Here is a 17,948-nt window from a genome sequence, read left to right as displayed (position 1 = left end):
CTCTGTGTGCCTTCTGCCCCACAGGTGCGTGAATGAGGATTATTTGCATGTTTTAATAATGCATCTCTTCTTCCCTTCGAGGGGATGCGGTTTGCATTCAGCTCACTGTGAACACACATAAAACTGAACTTAATCACATTACGCTTTGAGGACTATAACATCTCCCGTGTTCATGATTTATGCACATCTCATTTGAGCCTGTTCCTGGATGTCGGACAGCAAGGGGTAATTCAGAACCTTGAACCATTTTTGCAGAGAATAAATGTCAATTAAAAGAGCCATTTAAAGACATTAGGAAGGATTTATTTTGACATATCAAGCAAAAAGATGTAAAATGCACTTAAATGTGATTTAGTTATTTAATGTCATACTCTGTAGTCTTCCGTCTTCAACTTTCATCTCTGAATAGGTCCAATAAACCAATAAAATAGTGTAAAATAGAGAATATAGTAAATATTTATGATTGAAGTTCAATTAACAAGCTATTAAAAATGTTAAAATATGTTTATAAAAATATAATTATAGAAAATTTATAAAAGTGCAAGTAAAAAACTTTCACGGGTAATAAAACAACAAATGCTAAAATATATGTGCAATTGCAGTGTTGCATTCACATTTAGACTAGTTTTCCCGACATTTATATTAACAACCTTAAAAACAGAGGAATGTGCATTTAGAAACACTTTCCTTAATTGCTATTAGCTCTCATAGGAAACATTACAAAATGCTTCTTTGAACAAAATTGGAAAATGGCAGGGACAAGCTGTCACCCTTTCACTCCAGTCAATATTTCTTAGCATAGATGTATTTTTATATATACATGAACTATATAGCTAAAAGACTTGGCTACAAAAAAAAGCTACTGAAGATTTGCATATTACTGGCCAGGGAAAAAAAAGATACAGTACAAAAATCAAAGCAGACCATCACAAAACAGGTAAAAGGTATCATTCTAAAATATCAAACAAATATTTTAGCCAACAAATAGAGATGATGTATTTTGTAGGCCATAACCTGGAGTTTGCTTTTTAGCACATCCGGCTCCATCTTCATCTCCCCAAAGTTATTGGGTTTTTGGTTAAATGCCTGAAAAAGGTCTGTGCTTAACACAAGCTTAAAGGGATAGTTCACCCAAAAATGAAATTGTGATGTTTATCTTCTTACCCCCAGGGCATCCCAGATACAGGTGACTTTGTTTCTTCAGTAGAACACAAATTAAGATTTTTAACTCCAACCGTTGCAGTCTGTCAGTCGTATAATGCATGTGAATGGTAACAAAATCTATTAAAAGTATAAAAAATATATTAAAAAAAGTAAAAAAACATGCACATATCCAGTGACTTCACTTACCAGAATTGATTGTGTGCTGAAGGCTTTTGGATTAGAGTAATAAAGTTAAAAAAATACTCTAAATACTGTTCAGTTTCTCACACAAACCGATCGTTTGATGTCTTAAGACATCAGTGTGTCATCACGAGCCACAGGGTTTAATTTGGATTTGTCTGTGCATGTTTTTTTTACTCTCATTGATTTTTACTTACTTAGACTGTAATATAGTTTGTTTATAGCCAAAGTCTAGTTTTTTACTTCTACCAATAGTATTTAGGCTTCAAAATTCATAAAAGTTATGTTCATTTGTGAAGATTGTTCCCTAATGATCAAAATGTGTCAGAATCACAATCTTTTGTTGGTCACTGAGCTTATTTTCAGCAAAAACCTATTGGGCTTTTGTCGAGGGAACCAGGGTTATGCAAACTTGCAGGTTGACCTAAAAATAAGTCACCACTGTACACACAAAAAACATCTCTTAATAACACAGTTTAACCTCAAAATCTACCAATATTACTTAGTTGACTCTTGTTTAAACCTATCCCAGTGTGGTTTCTGAGATACTGCCCTTGTGACAGCTTCCTCCATGTGACAACTAGCCCGGTCTCCCCCATTCATACAAGACATTCACATGCACACAAATCTTACAGTAATTCTCTTTTGTAGGCGTCCAACAAAAGTGGACATGGACGGAAACAACGTGCACCCCTGTGCGCGGTCACCCAGTGTTTGAATTTATGGTGTCTACAGGCGTCGCTGAAAGAGAGCGCTGACCCTTTTGCTTCCACCCTCGCTTCCTCCCGGGCCTGATGAATCACGACTAATCTCTAACAGCCGACGGCACAAACAGAGGCAGGGTCAGTAACCCGCCGACCTGCCGTGCTTCCTGGCGTCAGACACGGCACTGAAGCACTCTCCTTCTTTCGATATGGCGTTGACCACATTGAAGAAGTACAGGTGGTTCCCCACGTCGTGTCTTAATGCCTTCATCGCCTTAATAGTAGACTGAGAAGAAAATTACAATATGTTACTACTTAAAAGTCACTTGATTCCACTGATGATTATATTCAGTGACTGGGGGTGTTTCCAGAGGAGGCAATTACTATCAGCACATCCTCACAAAAAACATGCGATATAGGAGTGTGATTCGTGGGGACATCCAGGGCTTGACATTAACTTTTTTGCTCAAAGTTATCCAAAGCAAGCCACTTTGCATTTTCACTGGCCGCAATTTTGACATCGATACCATAGCAAAAAACTGCCATATAGATATTTTTTTTATGATCTTATAATTTGGAAGTAGGTATATTAGGCTGCTGTCACTTTAAGACCTGGCACATAACTCTATTACACTGTTACACATGCATTTTCTTTCTTAACTGTTTACGTAAACCATAACTGACTGTTATGCCAGACTATATGCATAATGTTGTATGTATTTGTTAAGCAGCGAAAAAGAACTACATTTACTACTGAGAGGAGGCTTTATGTGCAAGTACTTTGGGTAATACACATAATCCCATACCAAAATTCAAGCCCTATAAAATGAACAATGTTCATCCGGAACGAGTGAGTGAGGGGAGGCGGGTTTGTGTGTCAGTTTGCTGTTGGAGAGATGAGAGGGCTGGTATTCTGCATCTATTCTGCATGAAATGAAGTATTGGAAGCAATTCAGATATTTCAGTATTGATATGTATTGAAAAATCTATATTTCTTTTAACAACACTACATTGCACTTAATTTATTACATCAGATGTCTTTTTGAAAGACTACAATTAAAAAATGTATGTATTGTATATAAAATCCAACCCGCCAGTATGGCTAGCAGGAGTGACAACGTTACACAGAAATCCACCAGCATTTGTCGGGTGTTAATGTCAAGCCCTGGGGATATCATAATGTCAGAGTGAAATTCTAAATTCCAAAAGACTTACTTCGTTGTATCCCGGCTCAAAGAAGACATTGTTATTGGAGTCCACAAATACTATTTTAGCAGCAATAGATTCACTAAGGTTCATCTCAAACCACAAGTGGTTCATAATGGACTGAAAGAGAAAAAGGAGGGGATGTTCAGGTTATTTTCAACAGGATATCTCTGCATAGCATCTGTATCGTACCATAGACAATCATTTTTTAACAAAAGTGTGATATTAAAGTTATGCACACTTCTGACTTTTATCTGGGTGAAACAGGATATTCAATGAGAAGAGGCAAAGCAAACTATTAATGTGATAAAAGATTACAAAACTATTTTTTAGTTTTGTTCGATTTTTTTTTTTAGACAGTAAGATCATTGACACCCAATAAAAAACGATTTACAAAATAAAAGACAAGATTATTTTGTCTATTGTCATTTTTTGTGATTTTAACATAGACTATAACATATGTTTAAATGTTTTGCCACTTGTGTTGCATGAGCAATAAATCTAAAGACTATATAGCCTACCCTTACGAAACAAAAATATATTGCAATATACTAGAATTTATATTGCAATACATTAGAAAATATATTTCAATGTATCAGAAACTTCCTCATATATTTGAAAATATATAGCAATATATGGATGGACAACCTATTGCTATATATTGATTCATATATTAAAATACATTGATATACAAACAAAACTGAATTATTTCATGTATGTTTATTGAAACAAAGTATTTTTTGTGAGTTAAGCAAGCTCCTGCATATGTTTACAGAGGTTGATTAACAATAGCCCAAATCAGATGGTGTATGACATTCAATATATTTTCTATATTTAGAAAATATGATGGTGCATGACATTCAATATATTTTCTATATTTAGAAAATATTTCTATTAGGACCGGGACTTTAAAGCGTTAATTAAGATTAATTAATTACGTGACTTTAATGCGTTAATTACGTGACTTTAATGCGTTAATTAATTACGCAAAAAAAAAAAAAACTTTTTTACCAAACTTATTTTTGCACCGCGGAACGTTTTTCAATGAATGAGTTTCGACGGACCAATTATACTGGAACACCAACTAGCGCTCCGGAGTCACGACAACAACGAACCATGTGAACATGAACGAAGCTATGGAACGAAGAAGCTGATGAGACCGCTTTGCTTGGCCCCGTGGATGGGAAATTTTGTTTTAAAAAACGAAAGAATGGAAGCGTCGTCAAGAGCATGGTTGTGAGCAAGCTATACAACAAGGAATTCACGTATCACCGCAGCACATCGAGCCTCAAATATCACAAAAATGCTTTTGCTAAACTGGCAAACATGCACTGGTCTGCTGGACTGAAATAAATAAACAATATTTTGTTGATTAAGCTTATGTATTCAGTCATTATTCAATGGTATACTAAAAATACATGTGAAAAATTACTTCTCATTGTTCTCAGGTCAAATATTTATATGCAATTAAAATGCGATTAATTAATTACAAAGCCTCTAATTAATTAGATTAATTTTTTTAATCGAGTCGTGGCCCTAATTTCTATATTATATTTTAATCTGTTATATTTTAAAATATATGACAGACAGTGTACATTAGATTATTTCATATTTACCATGTATACAATATATATGATATTTATATACTATGTAATATAAATCAATATATTTAAGACATATGTTCCCATATAAATCTGATTATATTATCCAGTACATTGAGGTATATTATCTGATATAATTTTACATATATATTTACATATATACAATGACTTCCAATATATAATTTCATATATTGTAGGATATATTTCAATATACATAGCAATATATTGAATAGTATAATGATATGTATTTATTCAATATATGAAAACGGCAATAATTGCAGTATTGTCCCATATATTGCAATATATGACTTGCATATATAATATATTATTATATAATATATCATATGATATATTACCATGTAAATTTCACAATATATGGAGACACATGAAATATATTGTCAACTAATATATTGAGAAATATATTGTCAACTAATATATTGAGAAATATATTTTTGTTGCGTAAGGGTAAATATATAGTAATTGGAATAAAGGAATTTAATAAAACATTTATATTTAGTGCTTTTAAAGGAACTGTATGTAAGAAATGTATTTCAATTAATCATAAAATGGTCCTGATATGTCAGTAAACATTAAGAAATCATGTTAATTTCAAATACTTAGAGCACTGACTACAGTAGTCTGGCCAGGATATTGTCATTTAAAAGTTGTTATTGCAGCCCTCAACTGATGTTGTGTTTTGGCCTGAAGCTCCGCCCTCCACCTATCGACCAATTACAAAGTCAGTTGTGTTTCGGCATCCGGGTTGCCAGCTCTGCTCTAGTAACCACAGCTGCAGCGACAAATGTTCCTGCTGGATTCTGCAGCCTATCTGGCAACCTCGAGTCAGGGGGAGGGGGAGAGGGGATACACCTGCAGTACCAGTTTTGGCCACAATCTTACATACACTTCCTTTAAAAGTGTCATCTATGAAAGAGTGTATACAAGTGAACCCATGTTCAGTAGCCTAACAACTTTTAAATTTGAAATAAAAATAATGAATAAATGTTGTGTTGTGGTATACAGCCGCGGATCAGTGCGCACTGGCGTATGTGAAAGCACAACTGCGCGTGCGGCTTCTGCATCGCATGCGCACCGCAACACGCACCGCATACGGACTGCAGATGGAGTATTTATGAAACGGGCGTGAGAAGAGTGGTCCCCCTTTGGTTGCAACACACTCTTCGGTCCCGCTTCTTGAAAAGAGAGACCACGACCCGGTCTGGCAGAGTGCCAGAGGCACTGTCCCCAACTACCACGCGATGTTGCAGATGCATGTCAGCCAAGACAGCCCCACAACATCCAGAGACTTGAGGTATCAGGGCGAATCTCATCCACCCCTGGTGCCTTTCCACAAGGAGCTTTTTAACTACCTCGATGACCTCAGCCCAATACTGCTTTGTTTTCGTTGGTCAATGCCGCAGTCTATTTCAGTTGCCTCAAAATAGAAATGCGCCAACAATGTGCCTGAACAGACCTCGTTTTCAGACCAGCACATGGGGAACAGATGGTTGCGAGTGCATTTGTTATTTAAACAACATGGCGTTGGACGTGAAAATTAGATCTGCGTATGGCTGAAACTAGATAAAACACATGCCGGGTGTATGATAGGGCTCTGACTCACAAGGGCCATAGCTGTGGTGATGAAATTTCCTCCTGATCCACCAATCACAAGAGTCTTCTTCTGGCACACGGAGTGCAGGATGGCAGGAGCCATGGAGGAGGGAGGCTGTTCACCTGGAGAGAAAAAAAGACAATATGGTGAGAAGAAGATTCAAGACATGCAAAATGTAAGAAGATACAGGGGAGCGCAGGCACAACCTAACACGGGGTTCTTTGTAACACACATGGTTTAACACTTTCCACACATGCCAGGTTGACAAACTTAGTGTTTTTTCTAGTTGCCACATTGTGCAAAACCATTATAGTGAGCAGACGTGACTGAAGTACTGAAGTGTAGAAGTGAAGTCCTGGGTGGGTTGTCAATAGGATGGTGATGCAAAGAGACGCTGGAGACTTCGTGGAGACGGACGCTGGAGAACACAGAACACATACAATTTAGACGCTTGAGAACGAAGGAGACTCGAGGAAGACACTGGAGATGGGTAACTTGCGTTGAGGGAGTCCTTAGGTAAGCAGCAGGGATATGGTACCTTGTGCAAACGAGACCGGATACTGTGCTGATGGGCTGCAGGTGGGAGTGATTAAAACTCAGGTGAGGGTGTGCGCTGTGATACCGTGACGTTAGAGCCTGGCGTGTCTGTGACATCCCCCCCCCCCCTCCACGGCCCGCTCCTGAGGGCCGTAGACATGGTGGTCGGCCTCTACCTTGGGGTACAGGTCTGTTGGGATGAGAGGCATTGAAGGTTTCAAGAAGGTTAGGATCAAGGATGTCATTTCTAGGTCCCCATGAGCGTTCATCTGGACCGTAGCCCTCCCGGTCCACCAAGTACTCCAGGAGACCACCACGACATCGGGAGTCCAAGATTTCCTTCACCTCATACACGGTGCCCTCTTCTACGATGAGTTGAAGGGGGGTTTCCTCTTCTACGCCACTCGTAGAAGAGGAAAGTCGCTCTGTGTGTGTGTGTGTGTGGGGGGGGGGGGCAGTAGGGTAGTCAGGCTTCAATAAGGATACATGGAATGTGGGGTGGATTCTGAATTCAGGTGGGATGTGAAGCTGGTAGGTGACCGGGTTGATCTGCTTCACTATCGTATCGGGGCAAATTAACCTGGGACTGAGCTTCCTGCATTGCAGACGCAGCCTGATGTCCTTGGTGGACAGCCGGACCTTCTGCCCGGGCTGGAAGGAGGGTGTGGCAGAACGGCGAAGGTCAGCTGTCAGCTTGTGTCTGCGCAGGGCTCAGTGGAGTTGGTGATGAGCTTCGCCCCAGACCCTCTCGCTCTCCCGGAACCAGTAATCGACTGCCAGGACATTCGATGGTTCCCTCGACCAGGGGAATAATGGGGGTTGTTACCCGAGTACGCACTGGAAGGGTGTAAGTCCGGTGGTGGCTTGACGGAGAGAGTTCTGTGCGTACTCGACCCATCCTAGGAACTGGCTCCAGGAGTTCTGGTGACCGTGGCAGAAGGTACGGAGAAACCTGCCGATCTCCTGGATCTTCCTCTCCGTCTGCCCGTTGGTCTGTGGGTGGTATCCAGAGGAGAGGGTCTCCTCTGACCAGGTGATGGGGTTGACGAAGAGCTTTTCTGACAGGATGGGTTCAGACCTCTCTGGCACTTTCTCTGGAGCATGGAGATGGGACAGGGCATCTGCCTTTACATTCTTGGAACCTGGACGATAGGAGATCGAGAAGTTGAATATTGTGAAGAAGAGCGCCCACCGAGCTTGACGAGGGTTCAATCGCTTGGCATCTCTCAGGTACTCAAGGTTTTTGTGATCAGTCAAGACTACAAATGGATGTTGGGCTCCCTCCAGCCAATGCTTCCACTCCTCCAGGGCAAGCTTGATGGCTAGTAGCTCTCTGTTCCCGATGTCGTAGTTAACCTCCGCCGGGTTGAACTTCCGGGAGAAGAAGGCACATGGATGGAGCCGACTCGGCGTCCCCTGTTGTTGGGACAACACCGCTCCCGCTCCAGTGGTGGAGGCATCTACCTCAACAACGAAGGGCTTGGTGGGGTCAGGATGAACCAGGAGGGGAGCGGTGGTGTAGGCGTCTTTCAGGTGTTCGAGCTGTCATTTGGTCATGTTACAATGTACCCCACCTATGGGGCATGTTGACAAATTTCACTTCCATTCTTTCGGGGTAAATCAAGAAAAAAAAGTATACACTGTATTAATGAAACAAAATCAAATAATTGTACTAGACATGTGTGCAATTAATGTGGGAAACCCAAGCTGATTTACACAAACTGAGGCAGTCAAAAAGCGTTAGGTTGTGCCCCGCTCTCCCCTAGTTGGTGAAGGATCGTCACCTGGTGTGATGGAATCTGCTCGGCCACAGAAGTCAACAAGCTCGTTGTTGAGGATGATACCTGTTTTAGGAGAGTAAACAGCTGACCCAAACCTGAAGATAGATGATTAAATACATTTAAAAAAACGCTTTTAGGAATAGAAGATTATTTATTATGAATATAAATTATGAATTTGGCCCCACTTTATATTAGGTGGCCTTAAGTACTATGTACTTATATCAAAAAATAAGTACACTGTACTTACTGTTTTCAAATTGTATTGCAAAGCCCTTTTGCTGAAATTGACGTGGGATACGGGTAAAGTTAGGGACAGGTGTGGTGCTATGGGTCAGTTTAAGGGTAGGGTTAGGCTTAAGGGAAGTGCCAACTGTGTAATTACAAATGTAACTACAGAAAGTAATTACAGACGTAATTACATACAGGTATTTTTTTAAATGTAAGTACAATGTAAAAACATGTATTTACACAACAAGTGCATTGTATCAAATGATTAGTTACAATGTTAGTACATAGTAGTTAAGGCCACCTAATATAAAGTGGGTCCGTGAAATATGATTACTATTTAAAATAACCGTTTTCTTCTCAAGTCTGAAGACTGGAGTAATTTTTTTTACATTACAGGAACAAATGGTATTTTAAAACAGTCCCATGGAAATCATTTCAATATAATGATTTAGTGTTCAAGAATAACTTACTATTATTAGTATTAATGTTGAAAACAGTTGGCTTGCTTAATTTTTTGTGTGGAAACCAATATTTTTTTTTCAGGATTCTTTGATGAACAGACAGTTCAGAGGAACAGCATTTATTAGATTTTTGTTGTTGTAATAATATAAAATACTCTTGCATTTGATCAATGTACATCCCTGCTGCTGAATAATTTTTATTTATATATATATATATATATATATATATATATATATAAAACCATACTATCCCTAACTTAAAAGTTCATTTTAACAGGATCTCTGATGAACTGTAAATGTGCCTCACATGGTGTTTATGGTGCTGGTGACTGACACAGCAGTGCCATCTGCTGCCATCACTGAAACATGTGTGGTGCCAAAGCGGTCGACTGACGGGGTGATGTTGTAGTAAGAGGCGTTGTGTGTGTGGCCGTCAGTGATCAGAGCTCTGATACGCTCGATGAACTTCTCATCTGTGATGTACGTCATCTGCATCCATGGGGCACAAGAAAAACATGACTAAATCTAGTATAACAATGTCCTGGGAAATTAGTTCAGCTTAGTCTGATATTGATTTTGTCATTATTTTTCTTTTTGCAAGATTTGGAATTGTTTGTTATATTGTTAAATGAAATCAAATTCTTATCATACTTGCTTTGAATGCATGATTAGTTAAACATTTTGATTTCATTTCAACCACTAATTGTATGCATTTGTGTGGTGTGGCCTTAATGAGAAACAACATCCGGCCCTTCATAGTATTTACTCAACCCTACACAGATGTCCAGTAATATTATGCTTACTACAGCCAAAAATAGCAAATATAAAAGAAGCAGATGAGGGGAAATGAGGGAGACTCTGATGTTGTGTAATTGTAAAATGAATGTTCCAGACAAAAAAGCATGTCATTTTGATTATGTTATGAACTCAGGCACCCCAGTATGATAAATGAAGCTAGAGCCATACATCTCTGGAGTTGAAGAGGGGGTCTTTGATGTTATTCTTTTGTCCATTTGCAAACTTAACCGCCTCCAGGTAGCGATGCAAAGTCAAGTTTTTCTGTTCTCCTTGGTTGGAGGCTGGAGAGAGCCCGAACCCTGAGGACAACAAAGGGGTGCTGAATATGTATAGGTGACGGCAACAGTTGGCATAGAAACAATGGTGAATTTGTCATCTACTACTAGACCAGGTGTGGGCAATGTCAGTCCTGGAGAGCCACAATCCTGCAGATGTTTTGCTCCGACTCTAATCAAACACACCTGAACAAGCTAATCAAGGTCTGAAGGGTTACTAGAAAGCTAAAGTCATGTGAGTTTGATCAGATTTAGAGCACAACTCTGCAGACTGTGGCTCTCCAGGACTGACATTAGCCACCCCTGTACTAGACCCTACCATGCATTAGTTTCAGGATAAAGCTGAGTATCGCTCCCCCTGCTGGTGGAGGGGGGAAGTACATCTCATATTCTCCCAGTTTGACCGTCCACGCATCACTCTCTCTGACCTGGAAAGTCTTTAGATCTTCTAGTGATAAAATCCCATCTGAAAAACCCAAAAGTAAACTGCGTAAACAAGCACACCTGCCAAAAAAAACTAAATGGTGTATTTTGGAAGGACTACATTTGTTCTAGTTACAGCGTCTTAAGTTTGTATACAAACAGTACATACTTCTCGCTTGTATATCCTGTATCAAGTCCTCAGCGATTTTTCCATTGTAAAATGCCGTGGCTCCTTCTTTGGCAATAGTTTCCATGGTGTCCGCCAGCTGGGGGTACTTCAGGGTATCCCCTGGGCCAAAAACGGTCTTGTTCTCGTGGCAGAACAGTTTACTAGAGAAGATACAGAATACAAAAGAAATAAGCTTCTAAAAGCAGACAGAAAACAATTCCAGAATTAAATCAAACATGCTCATATGCATTCTTCATGTAACAAGCCAACCAGTTGAAACTAAATGTGGTGAAACTTATGAACCCACTACTGTTTAAATGTTTGGGGTCGGTAAGATATGTTTTTGAATAAGTTTCTTATTGCCAAAAGTATTAGGACACCCCTCGAAATCATTGAATTTAGGTGTTCTAATCACTTTCATGGCCACAGGTGTAAAAAAAATAAAAAAATCAAGCACTAGACAATTGTGAGAGAATGGGTCGCTCTCAGCAGGAGCTCAGTTAATTCATGCGTGGGATTGTGATAGGTTGCCACCTGTGCAATAAGTCCATTCGTGAAATTTCCTCACTTCTAAATATTCCACAGTCAACTGTTAGTGGTGTTATAACAAGTGGAAGCAATTGAGAACAACAGCAACTCTCAGAACTAAAATCACAGAGCGGGGTCAGTGCATGCTGAGGTACACTCCTAAATCTTGTGGAAACCCTTCCCAGAAGAGTTAAAGCTGTTAAAGCTGCAAAGAGTGGACCGACTCTATATATATCCATACAGAATAAGAATGAGATGTCATTAAAGTTCATGTGCAACCCAAAACGTTTGGCAATATAGTGTATTAACTTAGTATAAAATTAAATACCAGACAGCAAGCATATTTAATAGAAAGCTGGTAATAGAATCAATGCTGCCATTATTCTTGCAGCAGAAAGTATCACTTTACACAATTTTTCTGTGGTTTGCCTGCGGCTAAAACATAACCTACTTCTGTGACATTGATCACTAGGAATGTTCTTCAAGGTTCATCCTAAATGGCCCATTTAAATAAACTATTACATTGAGTTGTCAGTCATAACATGCTGTAGTGTACATGTAAGTGTGTATGTGTTTGTTTGGAGTAGATACAGTACCAGAGTTCAGAGCCTCGAATTAGTCTTTTAATAAGTTCATTTTGCAAGAATTTGCCAAGGTAGACTGGCATGCAGAAGCCCTCTCGTGCCAGCTTGATGGAGGGCTCGAACAGTTTGGCCCAGGGTAGCTTTCCATACAACTGATGAGCCCGTTCATAGCTGAGGATTTCTCCTGGTATGCCTATCCAGTGACTTCCAAGGAGTTGTTGTGCTGTTAATTATGTACCAAAGTTTAATATTAGGGTTAGCCATCTTTTTTAAATATTTAACCATAAGTATGAGCAATAAGGAGAGACAAATTTCAATACTGTAAGTGAAACTGGTCTTAAACAAAAGAGAAAAAAAAATATTTTGACTTTTGTAGGAATGCTGCATGCAAAGAATTGTCATGAACTACTGCCAAATCAGATTATTTCCAGCTTTAAAACACTTTCGATGTGGTTTCGTTCTTTTACAATTTACATTAACAACCATCTTTGAAAAAGAAACTAATCTGTTTTTTTGAACAAATCTGGAAAATACAAATATTACAGAAATACAATCATTACAAAGTCACATTATGCATGAACAGCGTGTGAACATTTAGACAACCACATCATTTGTCAACAGTTGAATCTAGCTTTTCAGTCATTTTGGGTAAATACATTTGACAAAAGTCACTATAAAGGCTATCAAGTCAATCTAGAATTTTAGCTGTCCAGGAAGTACACGCAAGTAAATGAAACAGGCAAAACAAGTCCACTTTAGTACATCATTTCCCCTAAGACAAAATCCCCTTCTCCTACAAACAATGTTCCATTGTACTTTCTATTTCTTCAACCTGCTCATGTGTTATTTTACACAAGATGGTAAGATCTAATACATCAGAAAAAAAAAAATCCAACTGGCAAGCTTATGAAGTCCAACAATTCCATATAAAGTTGTGTCATCGGTTACTCATATCACCTACAATTTCCTCTTTCTGTGAATTACAAAAGCTGGAGACAGCTTGGATGGAAAGTGGATGGCGATTTATACAGCCAAACTCAAAAAAAATATTTTGGAAGAATTTGAATGGAAGAAAAAGAAAAATATGGGGTTGGACTAACATTAGGTTGAATACATGGTGTAAATAATAACAACATTTTGAGTCAACTTTCCCTTTAAAGGTGCACTATGCAGCTTTTGTCCACTGGAGGGCACCTATGCAAAACAAATGCGTAGTTTGATGACGCAAAGTGTGAGCGCAGCATCTTGGGAGATGTGGTCTTCTCATCACAGCCGGTGAAAAATAGGACTCGGGCAGAAATCACGTTCATGCATGCGGTTATTAACATTACTGTAGTCTAAAGCAGAGCAGGACCGAGTGTTATGGACCTGAGCACCGCTGCTGGAGCGATTGTTAAACAAATACCCGCCTCGCGAATACCGGGACTTTTATTATGACGGGACGGGACACATTTGCCGGGCGCCTGCACAGATCCGCTTTTCCGGTTATGATTTTGAGGTAATGGAGCTCTGTTTATCATATTAGATACATTTAAGTGTGTTTAAAACGATGTTATGACGTTACTCCGTGCGTTCACTTGTTCACACTGCTAAGAGTAAAGCGCTCCTGCCAAATAAAAGCCGAAACCGAGGGTAACGCAGATATGACGCAATTGACAGGCGACTCCCTCAAACGCTATGCTTCAACGTCCCTGTCCTTAGTTAAATAGCAATTTTCTCACAATTTACAAATAGTTGGAAACATTTGGGATATTGTAGGTACTGAACTGAACAAAATATATAACACTGGCCTAGTGGTTTTTGGATATTTTACTGCAAAAATACTACATAGTTCACCTTTAAGACATTTAACTTCCATTCTGATATGGAATAAGTTTACCCTGCTTCCATGTAGATCTTTACCTGTATCGAATGTCAATGATTTCGGACACTTATTCAGCAAATCCGCTTGGACACCTTTTGGGACTGTTTCTCTTGAGCTGATGATTTTCACTTTGCCTTGAAAAAAACAGAGGAGCACTTAAACTGGAGGGTTTATGTAGATTTTATTTATCAAAATAACAGGGAACATTCTCAGAACATTCTCTCAAGGTTCTCTCAAAGTTATCATCAAACATTCTTCCAGTAACATTAATAGTTCAGTGAGAGTTATCTGGTATGTAATAATTAGCACAAAATTGTTAATCATGTATAACTTTTTTTTCCTGAAATGTTTCAGTTGGATGATAATGATTTTTAAATGTTTCAGAATGTTCAAAGTACATTCAAAAGTAACATTCCCATAATGTTTACAAAATGATCAAATGGAATGTTCCCTAAATGTACGAAACAAACAAAAAACCTTTGGAATCTAATGAGATTGTTAGCAAAATGTTCTTAGAACATGTTTTGGTTACACTTTATAATAACTGGACACTTTAAACCTAATGGTAATGTTAACAGAACGTTCTTAGAACATGTTTTGGTTCCACTTTATTTCGATGGTCCACATTTTACTAACTGTAAGTAACTTTGCAACTAACTACATGTCAATTTACTCTCATCAGACTATTAGTAGTCTATTAGACTGTAAGGTTAGGGTTAGTTGTTAGGGTTCAGGTTAGTAGAATAAGTTGACATGTATAGTTGCAAAGTTATAGTCAAACATCTAAAGTGGACCATTGAAATAAAGTATTACCTATATTATTGGTAGCAGGGATACCAGCTTTAAACAGGATAAACAAGCCTGGACCAATCCTGCTGGTTTATGCTGGATTCTTCAATAGGGAGCTTACTGTTAAACTTCTTGAGAATCAGTCATAGTGATGACGTTTTATGACTCCTTATGATGCAATTTTTACAGCAAAGGCCAAAACAAACATAACCATAATACTCCAATTTACTTTACAGTGACTTTTCACAATACGTAAACAAAGACACACCTGTTTTGTCCATAATGGTAAAGATGGCCCCTCCCCCCAAGCCCATGCTCTGTGGGTTGACCAGTCCAGTGCAGAGCAGCGCTGCGATGGCCGCGTCCACCGCTGAGCCACCCTGAAGCAGAATGTCCCTGCGATCAGAAGACAGGTCTCATCATAACTTCAGCATAGGGTTACAATCAGTTTTCACTCCAAAATAACAAGAAATTATATTTTGCATAAAAAAAAATTTCCTTCAACATTCTGACATTTCATGACCATCAATTTCTCATTACTGAAGTATAAGTCAGCATAAAATAAAATGTATTCATTACCATTTAGATATGATTTTAAGCATTACATTAAAAGGGACATATCATGAAAATCGGACTTATAATCGGGTCTCACCAACCCAGAAAACATGAAAAAGGAAACACGGTAACTTTGTTTTGGTAAGCCTTTTTCTTCAAGCATGTAAAAAGAAAAAATATTTCTCTCCCATTCTGACGTAGGAAGGGGATCTATTTATTACTGCCCCTTAATCTGCACTTTGTTCTGAAATATTTGGTGTTTAAGGCTGAATCCACACTAAGCCAGAGCTTTCCATATCCAATCTTCCCCCCCCGTCTCAGAAAAGATCTGCATACGAAACCAACTCAAGACGATGTAGTATACATGCCAGGCCAGTGTGTGTCGCTGTAATCACTGCTACAGAAAAACACTAAAAACAGAGAAGAAGACTTCCTTGTACAGCAATGGTAGGATCTGTGGTAAAATATTATGATAAAATAACAATAAATAGATTTGCTACTTACAGATTGTATTTTATTAATGCCTACACCTACCCCAACCCTAAACATAGCCTTACTATAAAGAAATACAGTAATTAAACAACACAATATGGATTTGCGCATGCCCTGTGCCTGTAGTTGTATTGCCTTTTAGTCTTCTAGCGTACGGGGCCTGTAAACACGAAAACACATGGGTGTCAGTTTCAGATTTATCCACTCTAGCACCCGGTTTCAAAAAATACCGGTTTCAGGCTCCTAAAACTCCGCCCAGATCTATCTGGACGAAAAGATAATACGATACAATTTTTTCCCATATACAAGGCGTTTCTCAATGTCAAGGAAGGATCCTCGGAAGCCAGAATTCCAAGGATGCCACGTCATCGACACCCGACGAAGGACTGTTCCAATGTCGAGGATCCTCGGAATTTCAACCAAGGACTGAGTCTTTCGTTCGAAAAATATGTCATATACAGGAAAGGATGCATATGAGTAGCCTTCGCGCTCTTCGCGTTCTCAAATCACCCACAATCCTATGCGCGCAGCTTTGCTTGTAGATTGGAAGTAAAGGAAGGAGGCGGGAACTGACGAACGTTCAACAACTTTATAATAAATAATAAACAAAATGTAAGTAACGCAGGAAGCCCCTCACGGGCGACTGCCCGCACACACATAATAAAACATAAACAAATCATAACATAAAGTCCAGGCCTAGTCCTCTCTCATCTTCCACACTCCTCCAATTATACTCCCGTCACTGCCGTGAGCCGAGACCGGTGTGGCGATCAGCTGCCGCTCATTATCACTTCACCTGCGCGCTCTCACGGTCCCGCACCTCGCTGCTTGCCACAATGCTTTTATTTACGTTACCAAACATTCGTTATAACCGTAGTAAATATAAGTAAAGTTTAACGTTTAAATGCCGGTACAAATTACTACTGTATTGATATAAAAAAAATACAAATAACGTTACACATAACGTTATTGATGGCCAACGGACCTTTTCACTGACGTAATGACGTGCACTTGCTAGCCTGTTCCATTTACGTGTTCTCCGAATGCTAAAGAGGAGCCTCGCCTAGCCTCTGAAGGAAGTGACTTGGAAGGATCTGGTCCTTCAAAGGAAGCATCCTTGATATTGAGAAACACCTACAGTCTCCGTGTGGACGGGGCCTAAGATTTTCGGTGACTCTAGGAGAAGCTTATACCATGCATGCGTATATTTAAGCTTTTTTTAAAAAATATTTATATGTAAAATATTTATATATAATATAAATGATATAAATATAGTATATACGTGCAACTATTTCTTAAATAAATACATGTATGTGCATGTTTTAAAATATACATAATTATACACAGCACACACAACCACACACAAACACATATATATATATATATATATATATATATATATATATATATATATCATATATATATATATATATATATATATATATATATATATATATATATATATATATATATATATATATATATATATATACAGAGTGAGGAAAATAAGTATTTGAACACCCTGCTATTTTGCAAGTTCTCCCACTTAGAAATCATGGAGGGGTCTGAAATTGTCATCGTAGGTGCATGTCCATTGTGAGAGACAATCTAAATAAAAAAAATCCAGAAATCACAATGGCCCTGTCCCAAATGGCACCCTAAACCCTCACGGTCTTCCTCTGAGTCCGCACTTTCACGAGGTTATGCAGCTTTGACCGCCGGGAAGAAGTCTGCTGCGTAGCTCGCACCAGTGCGGGCTCGGCAGAAGTGCGTATCGAGGGCGCATAATGGCCGCTAAGGGGGGGCGCTCGCGAGCACCCTTCTGAGGCCTAAAATGACAAATGGGACACCCTGCGGTCTCATGGACTTAACGGCCTATGTATGATTTTTTAAAGGTGCCCTAGAAAGAAATGTTTTATTAAACTTGCCACAGTGAAATAATACGAGTTCAGTGCATGGACATCACATACTGTGAGTCTCAAACACCATTGCCTCCT

The 17,948-nt window shown here is 38.9% G+C and overlaps 1 protein-coding gene across 1 annotated transcript in view; it reads right to left on the bottom strand.

Moving 5' to 3' along the window:
- Positions 1 to 281: 281 nt before the first annotated feature.
- Positions 282 to 17,948, bottom strand: part of ggt5b (gamma-glutamyltransferase 5b) — a 30,101-nt gene continuing 12,434 nt past the window's right edge. Inside the window, exons 2-12 of the mRNA XM_067433512.1 lie at positions 15,173 to 15,300; positions 14,154 to 14,249; positions 12,264 to 12,474; positions 11,140 to 11,300; positions 10,867 to 11,013; positions 10,441 to 10,571; positions 9,782 to 9,963; positions 8,789 to 8,880; positions 6,477 to 6,589; positions 3,264 to 3,374; positions 282 to 2,334 (exon numbers count right to left, since the gene is read on the bottom strand). Of these exons, the coding sequence (XP_067289613.1) occupies positions 2,188 to 2,334; positions 3,264 to 3,374; positions 6,477 to 6,589; positions 8,789 to 8,880; positions 9,782 to 9,963; positions 10,441 to 10,571; positions 10,867 to 11,013; positions 11,140 to 11,300; positions 12,264 to 12,474; positions 14,154 to 14,249; positions 15,173 to 15,300 (1,519 nt within the window). The 3' untranslated portion in view covers positions 282 to 2,187. The remainder of the gene's footprint in view (positions 2,335 to 3,263; positions 3,375 to 6,476; positions 6,590 to 8,788; positions 8,881 to 9,781; positions 9,964 to 10,440; positions 10,572 to 10,866; positions 11,014 to 11,139; positions 11,301 to 12,263; positions 12,475 to 14,153; positions 14,250 to 15,172; positions 15,301 to 17,948) is intronic.

The sequence above is a fragment of the Pseudorasbora parva genome, chromosome 23 (genome assembly GCF_024679245.1).
Source record: "Pseudorasbora parva isolate DD20220531a chromosome 23, ASM2467924v1, whole genome shotgun sequence".
Lineage (NCBI taxonomy): Eukaryota > Metazoa > Chordata > Actinopteri > Cypriniformes > Gobionidae > Pseudorasbora > Pseudorasbora parva.
This window is presented reverse-complemented; position numbering and strand designations above follow the sequence as displayed.